At 30.2% G+C, this 21,428-nt stretch overlaps 2 protein-coding genes across 3 annotated transcripts in view; both read right to left on the bottom strand.

Moving 5' to 3' along the window:
* Nucleotides 1–21,428, bottom strand: part of LOC111639864 (dynein beta chain, ciliary-like) — a 131,210-nt gene that overhangs the window by 75,415 nt on the left and 34,367 nt on the right. For both annotated transcript variants that reach the window (XM_023385813.1, XM_023385815.1), the window contains exons 15-20: nt 18,035–18,268; nt 15,639–15,899; nt 9,236–9,379; nt 8,236–8,415; nt 6,633–6,734; nt 5,128–5,436 (exon numbers count right to left, since the gene is read on the bottom strand). In XM_023385813.1, the coding sequence (XP_023241581.1) occupies nt 5,128–5,436; nt 6,633–6,734; nt 8,236–8,415; nt 9,236–9,379; nt 15,639–15,899; nt 18,035–18,268 (1,230 nt within the window). The remainder of the gene's footprint in view (nt 1–5,127; nt 5,437–6,632; nt 6,735–8,235; nt 8,416–9,235; nt 9,380–15,638; nt 15,900–18,034; nt 18,269–21,428) is intronic.
* On the bottom strand, nt 518–1,701 carry LOC111639865 (jerky protein homolog-like). The gene has a single exon (XM_023385816.1). The coding sequence runs from the start codon at nt 1,481–1,483 to the stop codon at nt 974–976; it is 510 nt and encodes a 169-aa protein (XP_023241584.1). The 5' UTR covers nt 1,484–1,701; the 3' UTR covers nt 518–973.

The following is a 21,428-nucleotide window of genomic DNA, read 5'->3' as shown; positions in this document are numbered from 1 at the left end:
AAAGCCTGCTGAATCTTGCGAATGGTTTACACTCGGGTATCGCCAAGGTTTTTGGCAAAATTTGATGTAATATCGCTGCTCACGTTGTTCAGTCATTTTCCAGCTTAGTGAAATCCGACGAGAGCGCACTACATGACCTCACTCATACGCCGATTGCCAACGACTGACGCTTTCTGCAGGTGGGAAAAAATTCAGGGCTGTGCATGACTGTCCCCTCCACAACTCCACCGAAGGAGGCCTCTCTCGCATCATTGGTTTACGCGGAAAAAAATAAGGTCTGATACTTTTTGAACAGACCTTGTATATGAACTAACAAGTAGAAACTTGTAAAGCATATATAATAATATGCAGCAAGAAACCTCAAAATTTCTCTTTTAGGTGAGTCTTCAAGATGCAACTTTTCATATAATAAATAATAGAAAGAAAATCTGACATGGTAAATTATTATTGAAATGTGAGATTTCCCAGGAAAATAAAATTTCCCGGGATTTTTCTCGTAGGGAATAAACGGCGAGAATCCTGGGAAAACGGGATCCCGGGAAAGAAACCCTACTTGGGGCGTTATCAATCAACAACAAAACATTTCCAGAATTTCCAGTTTTAAGCTGATGCTTTTTGACTTCAGGGATAAATACAGTGTCATACCATTCTATAAAAATGGTTGTATCCATCCATGAATTCTTTTGATTTTTGTAGGTCATCGGCAATTTTTTATTCCTTTAAAGCACTGTGGATTTTTGGATTTTCCTACGATTAGCAAAGGTAGCCTGTATGTTCTGGTAACATTTCCACATACCATAACAGTGATGCATAATTTGCTTACCTTAAAACCAGGTGCTGACATTTCATTCTTAGAAATTAGGGTTTTTGTTGGCATTTTTTTCTAATACAAACCAGTTTAGTCTGCATTGTAGACATTGGTTTTTTTGTAGTCTTCCTTATCGATCATGTTCTTAAAAAACTCTTTCAAACTTTAAGCTGATTCAGTATCAGTGGACAGTTTTTCATCCTGGATATCCAATTCCCTAATTCCATGCCTAGATTTGAAATGCTTAAGCCAGCCGGAAGTTGCTTTAAAATCAGTGTTACCACCTAGTTTCTTGTTCATTTCAAGAGCTTTTTCACAGATCAAAGGGCTACTTATTGGTTGTCCTTGGCTATGTACCTGCATGAACCACGTGAAAACTGCAATGTCCAAATCCTTGTTTTCTGCCATTCTCATCGTTTTTCTGTGCAAGCTTCCGTCTTCACTGTCAAGTACACGTGCAAATTTTTTAATGTCATCACTGTTCTTTTTAATGTCCGATATTATGGCATTTCCAACTCCATATTTCCAAGCTAAGCTTGATCCACTAGCACCACACTTCAACTGATCTATTATTTTAAGTTTATCAGAAACACTGAGAACAATGCGCTTACGTTTACTGGCCATTGCAAACGTTACAACAACTACAGAGCAATCTGTTACAAGTAAAAAATTCATGGATGCAAAGTTAATGTCCCTGGTGAAAACAGATTTTGATTAAGCACGACACACGTCCGGATACAGAGTCCTCAGAAAAACACTACATAAAAATACCAGTGCTGCCAGTTAAAACACATACACAAACACGAAAATATTGGAGTAGCCCAAGACATAGCCAAAGATTGCAGTGCCACAGCACTAATGAAAATTTAAATTTGCCAACTAAAATTCTTTCAGATAACCGACTTTCGGATAAACAACACTCTACTCTATTTAATAATTGCAATCCCATAACAGAAAATTATATACATTGGATGATCGGTTAACGAACAAATCGGATAATGAACACTTTTGTGAAAGATTTTTATGTTCGGACAACAAACACTTCACTGAACAAACATAAAAAGAATTGACGTAAAATAACAAATACCAATTAATTTTCCCTTGTCTTCAGGTAACAATTCGAAACTTTTTGGAGCGCGGAGATGTCAACATCGATGTTCAACCTGGTGTATATAGTGATCGGATAGTATTCATCTGAACTTTGAAATTCTTTTTTGTAATTCCAGCCTTTTATTTTCTGATAAAAGGAAATTTTTTATAATATTTACGAGATTGTCAGGCAGGCACTTGTTAAGTTTTCTGTCGGTTTTTATTTTTGAAAGGTGAGAGTATAATAGCAAAAGTAGAGAGTGGACAGAAGATGTTCAATGTTGCTGCGCAGTATGGCTCAAACAGGTCTACAGTAAGCCGTAGTTAAATTTTATCTAAGAAAGATATTGCAAAGAAGACTCAAGAAGCTAAAGGAGAAACAAAAATCACATCTGAAAAATAAAGAACATTGAAAAGCTCACAATGGAACCTGAAACGGATCTGATGACAGAAGAACGCCAAAAACTCTTAAATGAATAACACCAAGAAACTCAGCAAAATACGTTTTCTTCTGAAAAAGACAATTAATGTTGATATCTGCTATTAAACATTTTTTTCAAGAAGTGGGATATCAGAACAACGGTCTTAGAATGGCATCCAAACCACGTTGATGTTAATATACTTTCTCACTACATTTATTTATATGTATTTTTATTACATATAAATAAATGTAGTGAGAAAGTATATATTTTTTATTTTTTGGGTCCAGAACAAATTAATAAAATTCCCATAAAAACTTATGGTAAATCGATAATTGGATAATGAACAAACTCTTGGAATGGATTATGTTTGTTAACTGATCACCCACTGTACTGTATTTCCTCAATTCTAAGACATTTTTTTAATATGTATCTTAACTTGTCTGAAATAGAAATGCATAATACAATCAATGGCATCTTACATTTATAGTCTAAATCAGTGGTGCACAAACTGTAATTATCTCATGACCTCTCTGGGCGTCAAAAGAGAATTTTTCAGGGTCACTAAGTTCAAAGAAATTTATTTAACAATAAAAAATATAAGGCTTTTCTTCAACAAATATCAGGTACCAGTAAAATAGTGAAATGAAATTATTTATAAAAATTGAACTATATTTTTTACAAAAACAATTGTCTGTATTAGTACCTATTATTTATACTTTGGCAACCAGCAGGTGAACAGACACAGTGATACTGATAATATTGCGGCAATAAAAATACAATTCATGACAACAGAAACAGATGTTGACATATGCATATTTATCTTGCAGTGAAAGAGTATATAATCACAGCAAAGTAGCAATCATGAGTAGGGTTTCTCATTTCCCGGTCTTTTGCTTGTTCCATGATTTTAGGATAAAAGTGAACTGTTTTCTGGGATCCTGGGACAAAATAAATTTTTTTTCAGATATACAAAATATCACGAAATCAAATAATATAATTATTTTTCGTTTTAAAAGTAATTTAATACATTCTGTAACCTCCAAAATCATATTAACAATGCTGTGTAAGATATATGTTAAAAATTACCTTTGAATTATGTAGAAATTTTCACAAATAAAAAAAATTTATTAAAGTTTGCTGGAAACTGCAACAACAACAACAACAACAACAACAACAACAAAAATACTTTGAATTGAGTTAAAATTTAAAAAAAATAAATTTACATCAAACTTCTAACTAAGAAGGTAATTTTCGTTTTTTTAAATAACATATAATATAAAATATTGTAAATTTTTATAAGATTTTAAAAAGCAAAGATGGTCAATACTCTGTTCACTCAATCTAATTGTTATTTTAGTAATGAAAAGTCTTGCTACTGAGAATGCCTTTTCTGATTCAATTGATGTGATTGGAATCGTGTTTAATGTATTGTAGAGAAGACAAATATTATGTGTTTTTCACCTGTATCCTGAAAGATTTCTAGTTTGTTTTCGAGATTGTAGTACTTCTTTTGCTCTCTAGTATTCTTGATTTGTCTACCTCAGCTGCTGTAATAAACATCAAGCTTATAGCCCGATAATTTGGCAATTCGTTTGGCTTTAATAATCAGGTTTATGAAGAAAAACTTCATACTTGCAAACTTCGTACTCGTTTGTATCCTTGCCCAGTTTGCACAACTTGGTGTTACACAGTTATTGAAGATACTGGGCATGGTTCAAAATTACGACAGCATAAACACAATTATTCCAGATATTATAGGTAGAGAATTTTGAGAGTCCTGCCACAAATAAGCTATGTATTGATTATTGACCATTTGTGACATTCCATAATGAGCAAAAATTAAAAAAACTAATAAGTAGGTTTAAAATTAATAAATACAAATGTATTCTGACAGTTTTTGAGTTAATTTTATTTTCTATTTGCAAAATTTCCTCAACCTTAACACAAAATAAGAAAAAAGTGAATTTTAAGAAATTGGGGGTTTCCTGGGATAAGAAAAATTTCCTGATTAAAAGAACAACTGGTATTCTGGGATTCCATTTGAGAAACCCTAATCATAAGCTCTCTGCAAGCACATACCTCACATTGAATTCTAATGATGTACAGTTTTTTAAAAGTATTTTTCATTAAATAAATATTTATGCCCTTATGCATAAATAAAACCATTGTTTCATAAAATTATGTTTTATTCAGACCACTAATAAGGCAGAAACATAAGTGCAAATTCCAAAAAAAGTTTCACTTTAACTATGTTGATGATTAAAAAAAAAGTCTACTGTCTATCCAGTGGTTGTGATGAAATTTTACACAAAATAGGGGGTCAAAAATAAAAACAATTTGCGCACTATTGGTCTAAATAACAATTATCATTTTGAACAGATAACAAGTTAGATCATGCATGGATAATAATGGACATATTTGACTATATTGTTGAACAGTTATATCAGTTCAAATGAGTTTCATTGTTAATGAGTTCAAGTGAACTTTGTTACTAATGTTAATTAATTTAAACTGCTTTTTTCTATTTAAAATGTCTTGAAGACAACAACATTAAATGAAAATTCATTGTCTATGCAAAAGAGCATGGAAATAAAGCTATCAAACATTACACATAGGATTTGTTTTTTTCTAAATTATTATTTAACAAACAACAAAAATTAATTATTTAAAAATTTTTTCTGAGAAAGTATTTTAAAATTCAATCTCAAATCATAATGCATCTTAAAATCAGTGGCTAAGATGCCATTGATTTTTATCTCTAAAAAATCACAGTATATCTTTTAATAAATATAATAAAAATTATCTTACATTTAATTTTTTTAAAAATGGCATCCAATGTTTTTCCATTAAATCTAAGCGATATTTTTTTGTAAAACATCCAACATATGAAATAAATGCCGCTGTAATGAGGATGTCTCCTGGTAAAGTTTTTTCTTGTATTTTATAACGTTCAATGCTTTCAGTCCATCTTACTTTTTCTGAAGCTAATCCATTCACTAATCTATTGGCAAGAGATATTTTTTCATTTGTCTTTTCAGCCTCTTTTTCAATTTTCAGTTTTTCATCTGCAGCTTTTTGAAACTGTTCTTTTAATGTATTTAATTTTTCTTCTAATTCCTTTTAAAAATATACAAATATATATGTAATTTTAGTAGAAATACAATAAAAATTATAACTTGAGAATAATAATAAAAATATAAAAAGTTAAATAATCAAAAAATAAACATTTTTATATTTTTATATTATAATCTTATTTATTTCATATATTTTTTTATGTAAATATATCTGTTGAAGAGTGCATGAAATATTGTGTGACAGAAGTGCATCATTCTTCTGTCAACCACTTCTGAAACTAATCAGAATCAGTGTTTCATTCCATGGTACATGATCTATATTCTGCCAATCACACAAGTCTTCACACTCCAGCAAATGGGAAAAGAAACTGCCATCATTTCTCTCTCTCACTTTAAATATTTAATCAGTCATTTCAACCTAAATATACTGTACAGACATCAATGTGTCAAAACTGTGATTGCATTATTACTTTTTTAATAGTAAATTACTATAAAACATAAATAATTTAAGAATTATAATTTTAAATATAATAGTAAATTAAAAGAAGTATACAAAAATGTAATTCAGGTATAAAAGTTGAGAATTTCAGATAGTAAACCTTGCATTTTATATTGGTAAGTATTGTGAATGTCAGCATTGTATTTTATGAGAGGATTTTAGTTATTATTATTATTTTTTTTAATCCTTAAAAATCAACAACTTCATGTTAACAAAAAGACTAAAAAAGTGATTATTCTCTAAGACAAAATTAAAGTGCTAAATCATAGTTGCTGAATTTCCTCTTGAAAATCAGAGAAGAAATTCGACAGCTATGATGGCTTGTATTTTTGTCATAAATAAATGTACCATGCAATACATTAAGAAAAAAGAAACAGATATTAGAAATGTATTATAGTACAAAATCTTCTCATATGAAATTTTGTTTTTTTTTTAATTTTCTGATTATATACTTTTTAAAATCTCAATCTCATATTTTCAATGTATTTCTTCTTTCTGTATTTGTGGCAATTTTGCAGAATATAATCCTAGCAAATATGGAACTTCTACTAAACTAAAACATATTAATATTGGATATAATTTAAATAAACTTTCATTGGAAAATTTTAATTCAACCATTACAATTTTATAATCCAATTTATAGTAATAGATACCTATAAATTTGTTTTCCTGATGTAAACAGATGATGATAATTATATCTTTATTATATAAATATCTTGAATACTTCATTTATTACTTACTATAACTTTAGCTTGTATTTGTTCATATTTCTCTACAGCTATTTCCAATTCTGTTTTTGCTTCATTTAATGCTATTCTTTTAGGTTCAACTTCACAATAAACCTGTAAGAAATGATTGAAAATAAAATTAATATTTCAAAACAATAAAATTAATAATTATATAAAAATTTAATTTTTTTATAATTTTCCAATTGTAAATATTTATTGTCCTATAAAATTATTAATTCCATTAATTTGAAGTAAAGTTTAAAATCTTATTACCAAATAATACAAATCTAATTAAAACATCATAAAAATAAAGTTCAATAGTATAAAAAATAAATGTTACAATCATAGTCTAGCTGAGTGTTTTCTTACATGCTCTTAAATTTAGAAAAGTTTATAAATACTAAACAGTAAAAAATCTTTAACCAGCAACAGTTTTTATAAGGAAAATCAAACATTTTTAGCTGTTTTCTTTTTTCAGTCATCATCAGCATATCAGAACATTATACTCCATTCTGATATTCATTCCTGATGATAGCTGCTAGACCAGTTGAAACAATTTGATATTCATAGTAAAAATTCTTGTTGATAAAGTTCTATCATCAATACAAATAACCAATAAGGAATATTTTATTTTTGTATTTAAAAACTATAGACTTAGATTATGATGATAAAAATAACGTAAACACAATTTGATATTACAATGTTTAATTTTATCTAATTAAATTGTCTTTTTCCCAATTAAAAAAGTTAACAGTGCAACCATAATAATAGTTGAAGTAAGTCACATAGGTTTCACTTTAATTTTTTTCATTTGAATTTTGCACCAAAAATTTTTCTAATATAACCATCTCCTATGCCTCATTCTTCCAGTAATAATATATATTTTACTTTTCAATTTAATATAAACAAACAGTGATATTTCGAAAAATTCAAAAATTACATTTTCATGTGTAACCTTGTAAAAAATTTTCTCCAATATTGGGCTGTAATTAATCATTCACAGATATCTATTTTTGGGCCAATTTTTATCCCATTATCTGATGGAACCAATTCGCCATGCTTATCCTGCTATGGACTTTGAAGCAATATAGTATTTGGCACGTATATAAAAATATATATACAGTAGGGCATCAATTATCCAACTCAATTGGGGACTGGGGTTGGTCGGATAACTGAAAAATATGAAAAAATATATTATTAGTATAGTATATTAGTATATCTCATGTAATTAGTATATTAGTATATCGCTATTAATCTACTTCGCGTTGAATTTTCATTGATATTAAGCCTAACAAAAATTTTTTAAAATAATAATTGTCGCTATTGTATCATTAAAAATTAGAAAATTATGCCTCATTTAAATACTGGCTCCCTTTCATGGTCAAGCCATGTTGCCAGCTAAAACACATAAAAATACTATTAAAGTAGCCAAGACATAGCCAAATATTGTAGCACCACATCACTAGCGGACATTTGAAATTTGCCAACTAGAACAGTCGGTTAACCGATGTAACGGTTAATCGGGTTCGGATAATTGATGCTCTACTGTATATATTAACTAGCTTGAATTCAAGAGTTACATTATAATTTATTACAATAAGGATTTTTAACTTACTTCATAATACTTTATTATATTCAGTACCCATGAACATAATCCAGCAGCTGCAAATGATTTTTTCCTTATTATTTCAGGATTAAAGTTTTTATCAGTTATAAGAGGAGCAATTGCTTTCAAACAATTTTTATGTATATTTTCTTTGTCAAATGTAACCAATCTTTCCATAAATAAATCAACCTGAAGGAAAAAGCTTTTACGTAAAATTAAAATTAATAGAAAAAACATGATCTATAAATTCTTATAATTCTTATTTACTCAGTGTCAAGTAAAAAAAAGTAAATGTAAATTTAATAATAATAATTGTAATTATAATAAAAAGTTCAAAAACTTTCAATTCATAATAAAATAATATTTTATAATTTAATATGATTATAGATATATCTTCCTTACTTTATTTCTTGTGATAAATATTATGTTTATGGACCCTCTAATAAGTTAAGTATAATTGAGAAAATTACATTTAAGCAAGTAATTTGTTATTTTAAGATATAAATTAATAATGCTTGAAAAGTATTATAATGCAAATGCATTGATATTTTTGTTATCAACAGTTCAATCATTCCACATCATTAAAAAAATAACATAACTCAAACATAGCTTTATTTTGTAATTTGAGACATTATAAAATATCATTAACAGTTAATAAATATTCATCCCAAAAAAACAATGTTTCATTGAGATTATATGCAAAAAATTTGATGCTTACTTCAATTATTCTATTCATCTACTCAATTAAGCATTGTTGATATTAGTGAAAATCAAGAGCTATTAAAATTTTCTCTTATAAACAATTATTTGATTGATTTATCATCATTTTAAAGTAATAAAAGAAGTTGTAATGTATATAATTTAGGCATACATTTTAATATTTAAAAACAAAATATGTTTGTATTCATAGTTATATGACCAGTAATAATTTTCATTTGTTTATTTTAAATAGCCAATATTTATTTTATATTATTAATTAACAATTATAAATAATATAATTTTATCTTACTCTTCCCATCATTGCCTTAGCAGCTTTCCAACTACGATCTTTAGGTATTTGGCCATTTTTACATAATAAAATCATAACAGCAGCTGTCACTTTTTCAATTCCAGGTGGAGGTGATCCAAATGATTTCAATTCTGTTAAATTATTCTAGGTAAAAATTTTTAAAATTTTATTTATATCTTTATTATATAAATATCTTGAATACTTCATTTATTACTTACTATAACTTTAGCTTGTATTTGTTCATATTTCTCTACAGCTATTTCCAATTCTGTTTTTGCTTCATTTAATGCTATTCTTTTAGGTTCAACTTCACAATAAACCTGTAAGAAATGATTGAAAATAAAATTAATATTTCAAAACAATAAAATTAATAATTATATAAAAATTTAATTTTTTTATAATTTTCCAATTGTAAATATTTATTGTCCTATAAAATTATTAATTCCATTAATTTGAAGTAAAGTTTAAAATCTTATTACCAAATAATACAAATCTAATTAAAACATCATAAAAATAAAGTTCAATAGTATAAAAAATAAATGTTACAATCATAGTCTAGCTGAGTGTTTTCTTACATGCTCTTAAATTTAGAAAAGTTTATAAATACTAAACAGTAAAAAATCTTTAACCAGNCCACTTACCGGCGCGCTGTCAGAGAGTGGCTATAGGAGGGCAAAAGGAGTGGGAGGCGTAATGAAGTCGTGATGAGATGTCGATAGTACTTAACAAGAGTCATTAAATTAGGAATAACATATTTAATATAAACTTAAATATAAATACAAATACATTAAAATTACACATTAATTCTAAACAATATGAAAGTGATAATTATAATAAATTCCGAGTTGCGACAATATCGAACAACCGATGTCCGTCTATCCCGTAAGTGGGACCATCAAAGGTCCTCAACACAAAATAATTCTAAGTCCTATTCAAAGGAACAGATAAATAAATTCAAAGTTCCGAGTATATCGGCAAACGACAAATTTCTAAGTCCCAAGTATACCGACAGACAATATTTTCTAAGTCCCGAGTATACCAACAGAGAATGAAGTAAAAACAATCTAAGTATTTACCTCTTTAGGTCGGCGATCAGAAACCTTGAAGTCCTTCTAGAGTAGACGCTAGTAGTCTTCTTTCTTCGATGATCGCCTCGAGATCTCCGATCATTCCCCTTTTATACTTTTTTAGCGTGGGAAATCTCGAAGACTCTTCTGACGCAAACTGTCACTTCTCCCGATTTATGACAGTCTCCCCCGTCATGGGTGACGACAATGCAGACATCGCTTGACCAATTAATGTTAAATTTGTCATCACCTGGGGAGATGACTGACCATTTTTGGTAATGTTCTCACTGCAAGGGTGCCCTTGTAGGTGACCTCTTGTCTACTCTCTATACAGGAACACCCATCCGTCTCCGTCCACCGGACACTCGCAGGAGACTACTCTTTTACAAGGTGTCTGCGGTGTGACCAATTAGTAAAAACAAACAAACGTCCCGGGGAGAGGGGAGTTATTCCGCGGTCGCCTCGGACGACTTCGTCCTAGGGATGACCTTCTTGACGGACGAATTACGCAGTTCATTATCCGGGGTCTATTCCTCGGACATTAGAGTGAGAACGGGAGAAATAACGGAAATAATGACGAGAGAAAAAAAAATTTCTCATACGTTAGTCAGAATTTCACATAACCAATATTTAAATATCTATCCAGAGAAAAAGATCAAATTATTTTTAAAATGCCACAATAGAAATAAGTTAATGAATTCAGTAAAATAAACTAAATCATTTAACAAAAGGGACAATGCATCTACAGCTGATTTGTTACCAGCATGATGGTATGCTAACTCATTCCCAGACAGACATGCATCAGTGGCTCACAGAGCAATTTTGTAACTGAAGCATCAATTTTTGCATTGATGCCTTCATCCTTTATAGTCAGAGATTATTTGTATGTTATAATAAATTGTCTTAAATTAATTCTCATTGGTTATTTTAGTGCTGGAACAATCATGTACAGTACCAATTACATACCAGTGGAGTGCCATGACATTTGATGATAGGGAAGCTGTGTTTCCATAAAAATTTTAAACAAATACTGGAAATGGCAAAAATAACAGTTTATTTAATTTTTAATTCTAAAATAGATAATTGACATGAAACAAAGTTATAAAAACTTGTTTTTATTATTTTTATAAACTAACTCTATTTGGCAATTTTTCTCGCAAAGTTGTTAATTACTTTATCATAAAAATAGCTTGTCATTGATTCCATCAAAGTATTTAAAAGCTCTTTTTCTATTGAAAGTAATGCTAGTGACAACAATCTTTCCTCTGACTGAGTGTTCCTTGCAAAAGTATGAATTTGCTTCATGGTTGTAAAACTTTGCTCAACAGATGCACTCTTAGATNTATAAGCAGTCGTCCACAACTATATATCTTGATGACCCACTGCTCACGCCCTGATCCTCTTGGGCTCTAAGCAAATCGCGTTTTATGGGCCCGAAGTATTCATCTCTATCTTGTGATAACTTTATGTCGTGCTTATCGGGGGCTATGTGGGTTGGGGGGCCCGTGTTCAAGCGGTATATCTCATTGACATTCCTCGACAGAAAATCTGCTACTTTGTTATCCACGCTTGAGGTCAGCTCCAACTTTACGTGCTGGTCATTTGTCTGACCGTCCAAATGACCCCCCATTAGTTTTAAACTCTTATCTTTTTTACAATGTTTCGCTAGGTGCCCCCTTTCTCCGCACGAGTAACACCTTCTATCACCTCTCTCCCTCCTACTGAAGTTCTCATTTCCCTTAATACATTCAACCAAAGAAGCCACCGACTCGCCTAACACCCGAACTTGTCTCTCGAGACCCGCTATTCGACTATCAATCCTATCCACTCTCTCAGTGAGCACCCCTTTTTGTTCTGAGTTCATGTACACTTCGCTTGTGATCCCTCTCTTCCCACAAGCTGCTTCAGTCGCCTCCTCCTCTTCTGCCTTCTGAATGGCCTGGTCCAATGTTTCTGGCCGGCTCTGTATCACTTGCCCGCGAATGTCGAACTCCAGCCCCTTCATGAAACACTCCTTCACGGCATTATCACGGATGGTAGCGAGGTTCCCATTGCGAGCTACAGCCCGTGAGAACAACGATTTGACGCGGACACCGTATTCGTAAACCTTTTCCCCTTTCTTTTGCGTTATTTTCAACAATTGGTGGAAGGGGTCCTGATCCTTGTCCCTCCGGCCGAAGCATTTTAACAGGCCTTCCTTAATTTCCTCATACCGAGTGACCCCTTGGTCCTTTAAATCGAAGAAGACTGACAATGGTTCCCCCTTAAGCCTAGCCTTGACTACCGTCACTTTGACTTTTTCTTCCCAACTAGCCAACAATGCCACGTCTTCCACNAAAAGATTTAAAGGTTTCCAATTAACAAATGAAAATTTAATCACTATCTATTAAAAATAATTTATTGATTTAATATGAAAATTTAGATTTAAGTTTTATTCATGTTGAAAAATCCAATTTACAATCTAAACAGTTTTACATTCACAAATTAGCATTTTTAGGCTGCTTAGATTTCATCTGCAGATGTTATAATGTTTGAGTATGAAAAAATTTAATCTTAAAACAAAATTTTTAGAACATATAATCATAAAAGTCTACTATGTATGCATCATGACCATAATTCATTAGATTAGAATTCTATAAACTGAAAAACATTATAATAAACATGAAAAATTAAGGAATTCTAAATTACAGAATCATAATATTATAAAGATAAAATAAACTCTACAGACATTAAATCTACCTTCCCTGTGGCAATAAGTATATGTGCATCCCCATTTGTAGTTGTTATAAATGGTAAGATAACTGGACTTGTTTGCATTTTAAATAAAATTTATTTAATAAATAATTGAGCTATGGTTTACAAAAAAATTACTTCAATCATTCTAACAGTCATCTCCTTGCAAGTATTACTTGTCCAAAAAATTGGACACGATAAATTTACATACACCTAGCATTAGGCAGATGTTACTTGATTGGACATACACATTTTATGCTGTTTTGTGTATTGCTTAACTGGCAATATGCAAATGAAAGGAGCTATAAAATCTTCTGTAGTTTTTGCATTGTTCAAAGTGTAAAGAATGGCAAAACAGAGGCTTGGACTGCAAATATGCTATAATAGCAAAATGGAATAGCTATACAGCAAATTGCTTGAGAACTGCAAGCTGGTTAAAACAGCAAAGTTCATCATTCACTTTCACATCATCAAAAGCAACAGAAAAAATTTTCCAAGAAGTTCAACAAACACTTTCTCTCATGTGAAAAATTCAAAACTGGTAACATTAGACAAAGCTTAGATGTATTATACAACACAGGTAAAAGGATGGTTTGTTATGGAAGTAAAGTATGCATCAAAGAGAATGAATGGTTTGATTTTGCTGAAATGGCAAATTTACTATTTACAAATAGAGGACATTATTTCAATATATTTATACATGGAGATAAATAGATAGTACTACTGTGACAAGGTATTACAGTATTTGGCAATATTCAGCATTTCTGTGCACAGAGGGACTCCAGAAAAGTGAAAATTCATCTTCGCCCAGCATTGTTTCACTTTTCGGCCAAGACAATGGCTTACATGACTGAAAAAGAGAGGAAAAAATCCAAGTTATTTCCAAAGACCAGACTTCATGCCAATGGATTTTTGTGTATTTGAGTTGCTCAAGCAAGCTCTTTGGAAACACAGGTGCACCACTGTAGAAAGACTTTGATATGCTTTGAAACTGGAGTGGAAGAAACTTTCTATGGCAATAATTAGATGGACTTTGGAATCCTAAGAAAGAAGGTTTCATTTGGTGAATAAATGCAATACTCTCATATCAAGTATGTCAAACATATTAAGAATTAATTTTGTTCAGAATAAAACTTACGAAAGTCATTATATTTTTGCATTGTGACCATCTATACTAATATTACAAAGAGGTAAAGTTTGTAAGTTTGAATGTAGGAGGTAATCTCCGAAACGACTCATCTGATTCCAAAAATTCTTTCACCAATATTTAGAATGGAACTTCAGGGTGGACATAGGCTGTATATTAATATAAATTTATATAAATATTCATATTCATATAAATTCACATAAATTAATAGATATCATCTAGGATTAAGGCTTTTGTCTGACAGATGGTGCTAACTCTGCGAGTACAACAACCTAAGTTTGCTTTTCTGTGAGGATGAACTAAAGCAGATCATCTTCTATCTATCTATATAAATAAAAATGTAATGCTCATATGTTCCTACTGATTCCTTTGAAATTTTGAAACAATGTTGCATTCAAATATGTATGTGTTTTTATATAATATACATGTCAAAATTACCCCACTGGAAGAAGATGGACAGGATTAAGGTTTACCGTGAAGAACTCTGCTTCTATTTATACTATTTTAGATGCAGTTTTTTTGCGTTTTTGATTGTGTTTTAATAGAATATGTCAAGAGAATGTACACTACAAAGGGATTTTTCGAAAAATTCCCCCCACGGGGAAGTGTTATACATTTATAATAGATACATTTTGAGCCACAACAACGCGTGCAGGGTCTGCTAGTATGTTATAATTCTTTCAGATCAAACAAAATTATATCTTTTCATGCTATTGTAAAGATCCCCTGTTGAGCAGAGTCTGCAGGGTTGAACAAAAGGATACACGGACAAGTCAGCTCACAACAGTCAATTCCTTTTTAATTAAAATTCGTCAATCGCAATCGAGATATTTACATGAATCGCGAATCAATGTCACAATAAAACATCCGAATCAAAACAACGAATACAAACGTTTACCTCGTTCCTTTACCTCCCTTAACAATGAGGCTCACAACACGTGGCGAAGCGGAGCAAGAACGGCGCGTAACAAAGAAATTAACTAAGCACTACTCACGACAAAAGAAAAAAACTTGGTCGTGAACAAAACACTCGAAGAAACACTCCGTGCTGACGAGTCTTCCTTCAATCTTCCGTTATATGAGGGAGTTAGAGTCTATAACCGCACAGTTCCAATTTCGGCACCAATCCTTTCCTTTGTTCTCTCTTCAGCACTCCGACGCCAATCCTCTTCTTTCTTCCACTTCGGTCGAGCCAGGCATCCCAGGAACGAAAAAAATCCCTTACACAACGTGGGTCACCCCTTATATATCTAGTAAACCGGAAATACCGCACGTGATCCTCGACCAGCCAATCTGGCTGCCGATACACAGTTACCCATGGAAGAGTGGTAACGCGAAATAAAACGAAAGGGGCGAGAAAAAAAAAAAAGAAACCCGAAACGAAAAAAAGGAAATAGTCACGAAGTGCTACACTATCTTTAAGGTATAAAATAATAAACAAAAATAAATTAAATACTTTGTCCAATGTATTTAAAGCTTCACTTGCTGCAATTACTGCTGGTTCAGCTTTTGCTAAATCTTTTTCACAATCTTCTTTTTTTTTTGATACTTCTATAGTTATAGCTTCAACTTTATCCTTTTCTTCTGCAGCAATTTTTTTTTCTGCCTTAACCTTTTCAGTTTCAGCAGCAACTATTGTGAGCAGATGATTGGTGCTTTCAGTTTTTTGTTTAATTTGAATCTCTTGATCTGTTAAAATAATGTGTAATTTCTGAACCTGAAAAGTAATATAAAATTATCTTTACCTTTTATTTTTTAATTATGAATAATATGTTACAAACAATATGTATGTAACTGTATATAAGCCATTAAAATTATTAAATAATTGTAATAACCCATTTTTATTGTATTGAAAATATTCAAAATAAATTAAATTCAAACTGCTTTTCTAAGAGTAAAAACTTTTTAGAAAACTCTAGAAGTTTCAGGCAATGCATTTGTTATCAGGAATAAACAAAAGATTTTTCTCTTATGTTTTTCTCTTATGATTTTTCTCAATGAATGCAGTCTTAAAACTGCTAGAATTTTCTACGAATTTTTCATTCCAAATTAGCTCAAATTTGATTTATATTTTAGGAACTTCCTTAACAAATATATTAATAGGAAAATATTTAATTTAAATATGCTTATTTTGTATGTAATATTTAATATTTTCATATTAAAATATTATAAGTAAAGTATATTCATACTTTAATATAAAATTGCAATATGAGTTTTGATTTTTAATAAAATAAAATTTGATTGTAACATGCAAAATTTGTAAGTATGCTAAAATTACAATCAATAGTGTATATAGGTTATAAAATGTATAAATTCATCATAAAAGATTTACAAGCTTGACTGCAGAACAAAGAATTTAGATTTAACATGAATAAAATTGTAATCATCATAACATTTGATAACAACCAAACATATCATACAGTAGATATTGTTTTAACAATATTTTTGTATGATACATTTTTGTTATTTCATTCAAAATAAGTACATAGATTAACCTATTAATTCCTAAAATATTCTATATCTCTTTTCATAAGTTGTACTGCACCACACTACTTGTTTTTGCAGATAGCCAGCTTAGTCAAGCATATTGTCAGCAAAAAATCAAAAATGTAGCAAAGGTGGCAAATTTCCTATCATTTTCTGATTTTTTGACAAATTTCCTGACTTTCCATGACTTTTTCTAAACACTAATGAAAATTTCTGATTTTTCCCGACTTTCCAGGTGTGTAGGAACTCTGAACATAATATATTTGTCAAAAACTTTGTATTAACTGATTCAGATCCAAGTTTGGATCAAAAACATTTATAATGTTAATTCAACTATTTGAAATTAACTGTTTATTAATAATTTTTTTCTAATATGATTCAAGATTCTGCATTTCGCATGCAAATAAATATTAAATTTAAAAAGTTTGTTGATAATGTCAATGTAAAATACAGTTATATCCTCGATTTACGCCAATTCACATTAATGCCACTGCACAATTTGCTATTTCGCTGTGTAATTCCTTGATTTTCCCTATGCTAGATTTGACTAGTTTTTGTCCATATTTGACCAATCCTAGTGAGACACGAGTCCACTACAACACTACGTGTCATGGCAGAATTGTGGCTCATTGGGATTGGTCAGATCTAGACCAATAGAGAATGTTCCATGAACCGTTACATTTGAATGAGCTGCAGACTTGACGTAGAGCTACAGAAGAACAATGAAGAAGAAACTCCAAGAATTATGAAAATGGCTGATCTAAAGTGTATCCTTTCAACTGTGGATAGTTTGACAGATTAAACTTTGTGAGTTAGACAATGATTGGGAGCGAAGTGCAAATGTAAAAAGGAGCATCATCACATCCATTCGACCATATTCCGAAATTATTAATGAAAGAAAACAAAAATTTAAACAATTAAAGATGGATACTTTTTCAAAAAAATGTAAGAGATCCGAAACTAAAATTTTTTAATAAAAACATTTCACTTTATTTTATGATACAATACATTTTAAAAATTAAATTTATATGTATTTTGTATTCTGTTGTATTAATAAACAAAATTATTTGCTTATTTTTCACTTATGTAGAACCTAACCCTATACCTCACTGTAAATATGGGTTCATTTTACGCCAATTCGATTTGCGCCGGCTTTTGTAGGAATGGAACTGCAGCATAAACCAAGGGCTACCTGTATAAATCTTATTTAAATTGCCTTTGTTTTTCACTAAAGTTTTAGTTTTATAATAATTACATTTTTATATTTTTAAATTATTTAAAAAATAATGCACAGATTATAACAATTTATTACATTTTTTTAGATTAAAGTTAAAAATTATTTTAAAATATAATAATATTACTAACCTCATCCTCAGTTAAAAGAAGTTTATCCAAACCATTTTCTAGACGTTGTATATTTGAATGCAACTCATTTAATTTTGTTTGCAATAAATTTTCATATAATTTAATTAATTCAAGAAATGTTTTTGGTGTAGTATAATTATATCTATGCTCATTAATCAAAAATACTTTACTTATTTCTTCCACAGATGTGTGAACATAAGACATAAAAAGTGAAACTGAATCTTTCAATTCATCCTAAAAAATAAGAGTAGAAAAAATAATATTTTAATTTTTAACAGTAATTAAATTAATTACAAATTATTTATTATTTTAAATAATTCAGTAAAGTAAATTTCAGCTATTAATTTGATGTTCACATGTTAACTACAATATATATTTTAAAATTTTTGAAAACTACTTGAACAATATAACTTGAACAATATAAAATACACATAAATATTAAAAACACCAAATAAGTTTTAAATCTTTAATAGTTATGCAAATTTATATGATGATACATTTGATAGAACAGCTTATTTTTCATACTTTATGTTTTATATATGTGAATATAAAAGAATGCAATAAAATAAACTAAACAATAACAGCAATTGATTAGAAACAATTCAAGTTAATAACAAAATCTTTCATTTTATCTACTGTATATGTGTTTGTGGAATTGTGGTGAATAAAAACGTTTCATCAAAATAACTCTATTAGGCTGCATATACAGTAATAAAATAATTTACTAACACAAAAGAATGAATCATATAACACTGATAGGTACTGTACAATCATACCAACTTCTGGAGTTTTGATTTTTTTTTGTATAATCACCCTAATTAAATACTCTTTTCTGCACCAGTCAATATTACATAAAAATCTGTTTCACATCACAAAAGTCCAGACATGCCACAAGAGTCACAATTGTTTCTAATCATACAATACAAAAGAAAGCAGGGCCCTAAAATAACCCACTACAAACTTATTGCGTAAGTCATCTTATACCTAGGATTATAACTACAGATTAAATTGAAAAGATTAGTGTATAGAGCTGTGGTATACTTATGGGGTAATATGGATGTTGGATTCCTCCCCAGAGGCTTTAGGAATAAAATTTAAACTAAAAAGAATTTTTCTTAAACAACAAATCTAAAATTACATTTTATTAATAAAAAATTCAATATCAATAAATTATTTCATTTCTTATAATAATAGAAAAATGAATGCTCTATTATCAATTGCTTACTTATACTATGTGACTGTGGATTATTCTAGAAGAAAGATGTAATGTCCTGAGAATGACACAAACAAAACTGAAAAGATAAACCTTGATTCTAGGAATTGCAACATGGCAAAATAATGATGAAACAGGAAAACAATATTTTTTCTTTTGACAAAATATTTTTAATTAAGGAGAATATTGTGGGAAGGCAGCTAAAATTCCTAACATAACATCTTAAAATATGAATGGAAGTCCAAGGTTTGTTAAACATCGCTTGGTCAGAGTAGAAAGACAGTGTCAAATTGTACATTGACAATTAACCTTTCTCATAGCCTGGGGGTCACCAAACTACGGCCTGCAGGCCAGATCCAGCCTGCAAAGTCAGTTCATCTGGCCCATCGCTGCACTGTGCCACAAACGAGCTAAAATATAATTATTTATATGGAAATATCATAGATTGTATATGAATTTACTATGTAGAAAAAATTAAAATAAATGTAAGTAAAAATGTCAAAAATGGTGCAATCTGATTTTTGCATCTGACAGTAATATAATTTTTAGGAAATCAGTAAAATGAAACACTTGATGACTTTTATGACTTTGGATATCAGAGTGCTTTTTTGTGTAAGTACCTGCAATGAAGTTTCTAAGAAAAGCAATTACAGGCTTGCTGCAGCCATCGTGTTTGTGTTGGTAAATAAATATGCTGATTTTCTTTATTTTTTGTGTATTCAGTATACCATATTGAACAAAATGGTTATGTGGCCCGCACTCATCATTCTTTCAGTTATCTGGCCCGCTGAGAAAAAGTTTGGTCACGCCTGTCATAGCCAAACTGGTCTTATTTCATTTAGATACAACCAATCAGGAAGGGATGAAAGTAAATCAAAACTATCAAATTATTCAATTTGAAGGCAAATTTTATAAAAGCCATGTTTCAAGAACATGAGTTTTCTTTCATAAGTCTTCTTCCCAAGTTTTTTCTTCAAGAACATATTTCTTTTCTCTTGAGCTCCTGTTGCAACATCTTTGCCAGATTGCCAACTGTCCTGTCATCTAAAATCCACTAGCTAATTTTTTGGAAGAAAAATTAGAACATACCAGTTCCCTATCAGATCTTTCAGAAGCTTAGAATAATTTTTTATGGAAGTGGGCTTTCTTGCTGTAAGACCTCATTAACAGTTTCAAAAACAGTATAAAGGTCCATTATGAGAGATGTATGACCACTAGAGATGATCATATTCTATATTAACATTTCATGTATTATACACTGAATTTCTGAAATGTTTTCTTACTGCTCCAAATTGAAGAACTCATGCACATTACACAATTCTGTTATTATATGATTCATATTATTCTATTATTATATGATTCATAAAATTCAAATAAATGTCCATAACACATTTTGTTAATTTCCTGACATACAATGCAAATAATACAGTCGACCCCCTATAACACGGTAGATATGTTCTGTTCTTTATGAATCAATTTCTTACGAGTCCTTGCCAATCACAGCCCGACATGTGTGAAGTTTACAAACTACAGCTGTTTGAAAGGTTTTCTTCCATAAAATTAATCGATTCTAGACTAATTCGACTCAACATTTCCAAAATATGTATAATTTTTTTAGGAATAATCCATATAAACTATGCTATAAACAAAAAATTGTAAAATTACTTACCGAGTGTGCACCATTCGACGTCGCTATTGCTCAAGCTTGTCTTCGTCGCAGAGCAGCGCACCAAACGGTGGGCAATTTCTGATAAGTTATTTTTCTGCGAAAACTTCGTTGAACTTTGGAGACATCATTAATATAAATAATTTTTATGGCCATTGAATAAGAAATGCTTCTTTCACAAGATATGTATAAAATTACAGTACTGTATTAGACTTACGGTACATAATTTACAGACGATAGTAAACAACTTACGCACCCAAACTCTCCGTAGCTTGGTGCGGGACGGCAGAAAGTATATATATAATTATAATAAAGTTACAATAAATTAAGTTAATATATAATTATATATATAATTATATACTAATTTATATATAATTTATATATAATACTGTACAGATGATAGTAAACTCAATTTACCCGCCTAAATTCTCCGTAGCGTGGCGCTGGACAGTGGAAAGTAGTTCGGCTGCCCAATGACATTTTACCGAATTATAGGAGTTTTTTTTACCAGGTTT

Source organism: Centruroides sculpturatus, unplaced genomic scaffold (genome assembly GCF_000671375.1).
Source record: "Centruroides sculpturatus isolate CEXI.00-Female unplaced genomic scaffold, Cexi_2.0 scaffold1303, whole genome shotgun sequence".
Lineage (NCBI taxonomy): Eukaryota > Metazoa > Arthropoda > Arachnida > Scorpiones > Buthidae > Centruroides > Centruroides sculpturatus.
The sequence above is the reverse complement of the archived record's forward strand: the minus strand, read 5'-3'. Positions and strand labels throughout refer to the sequence as shown.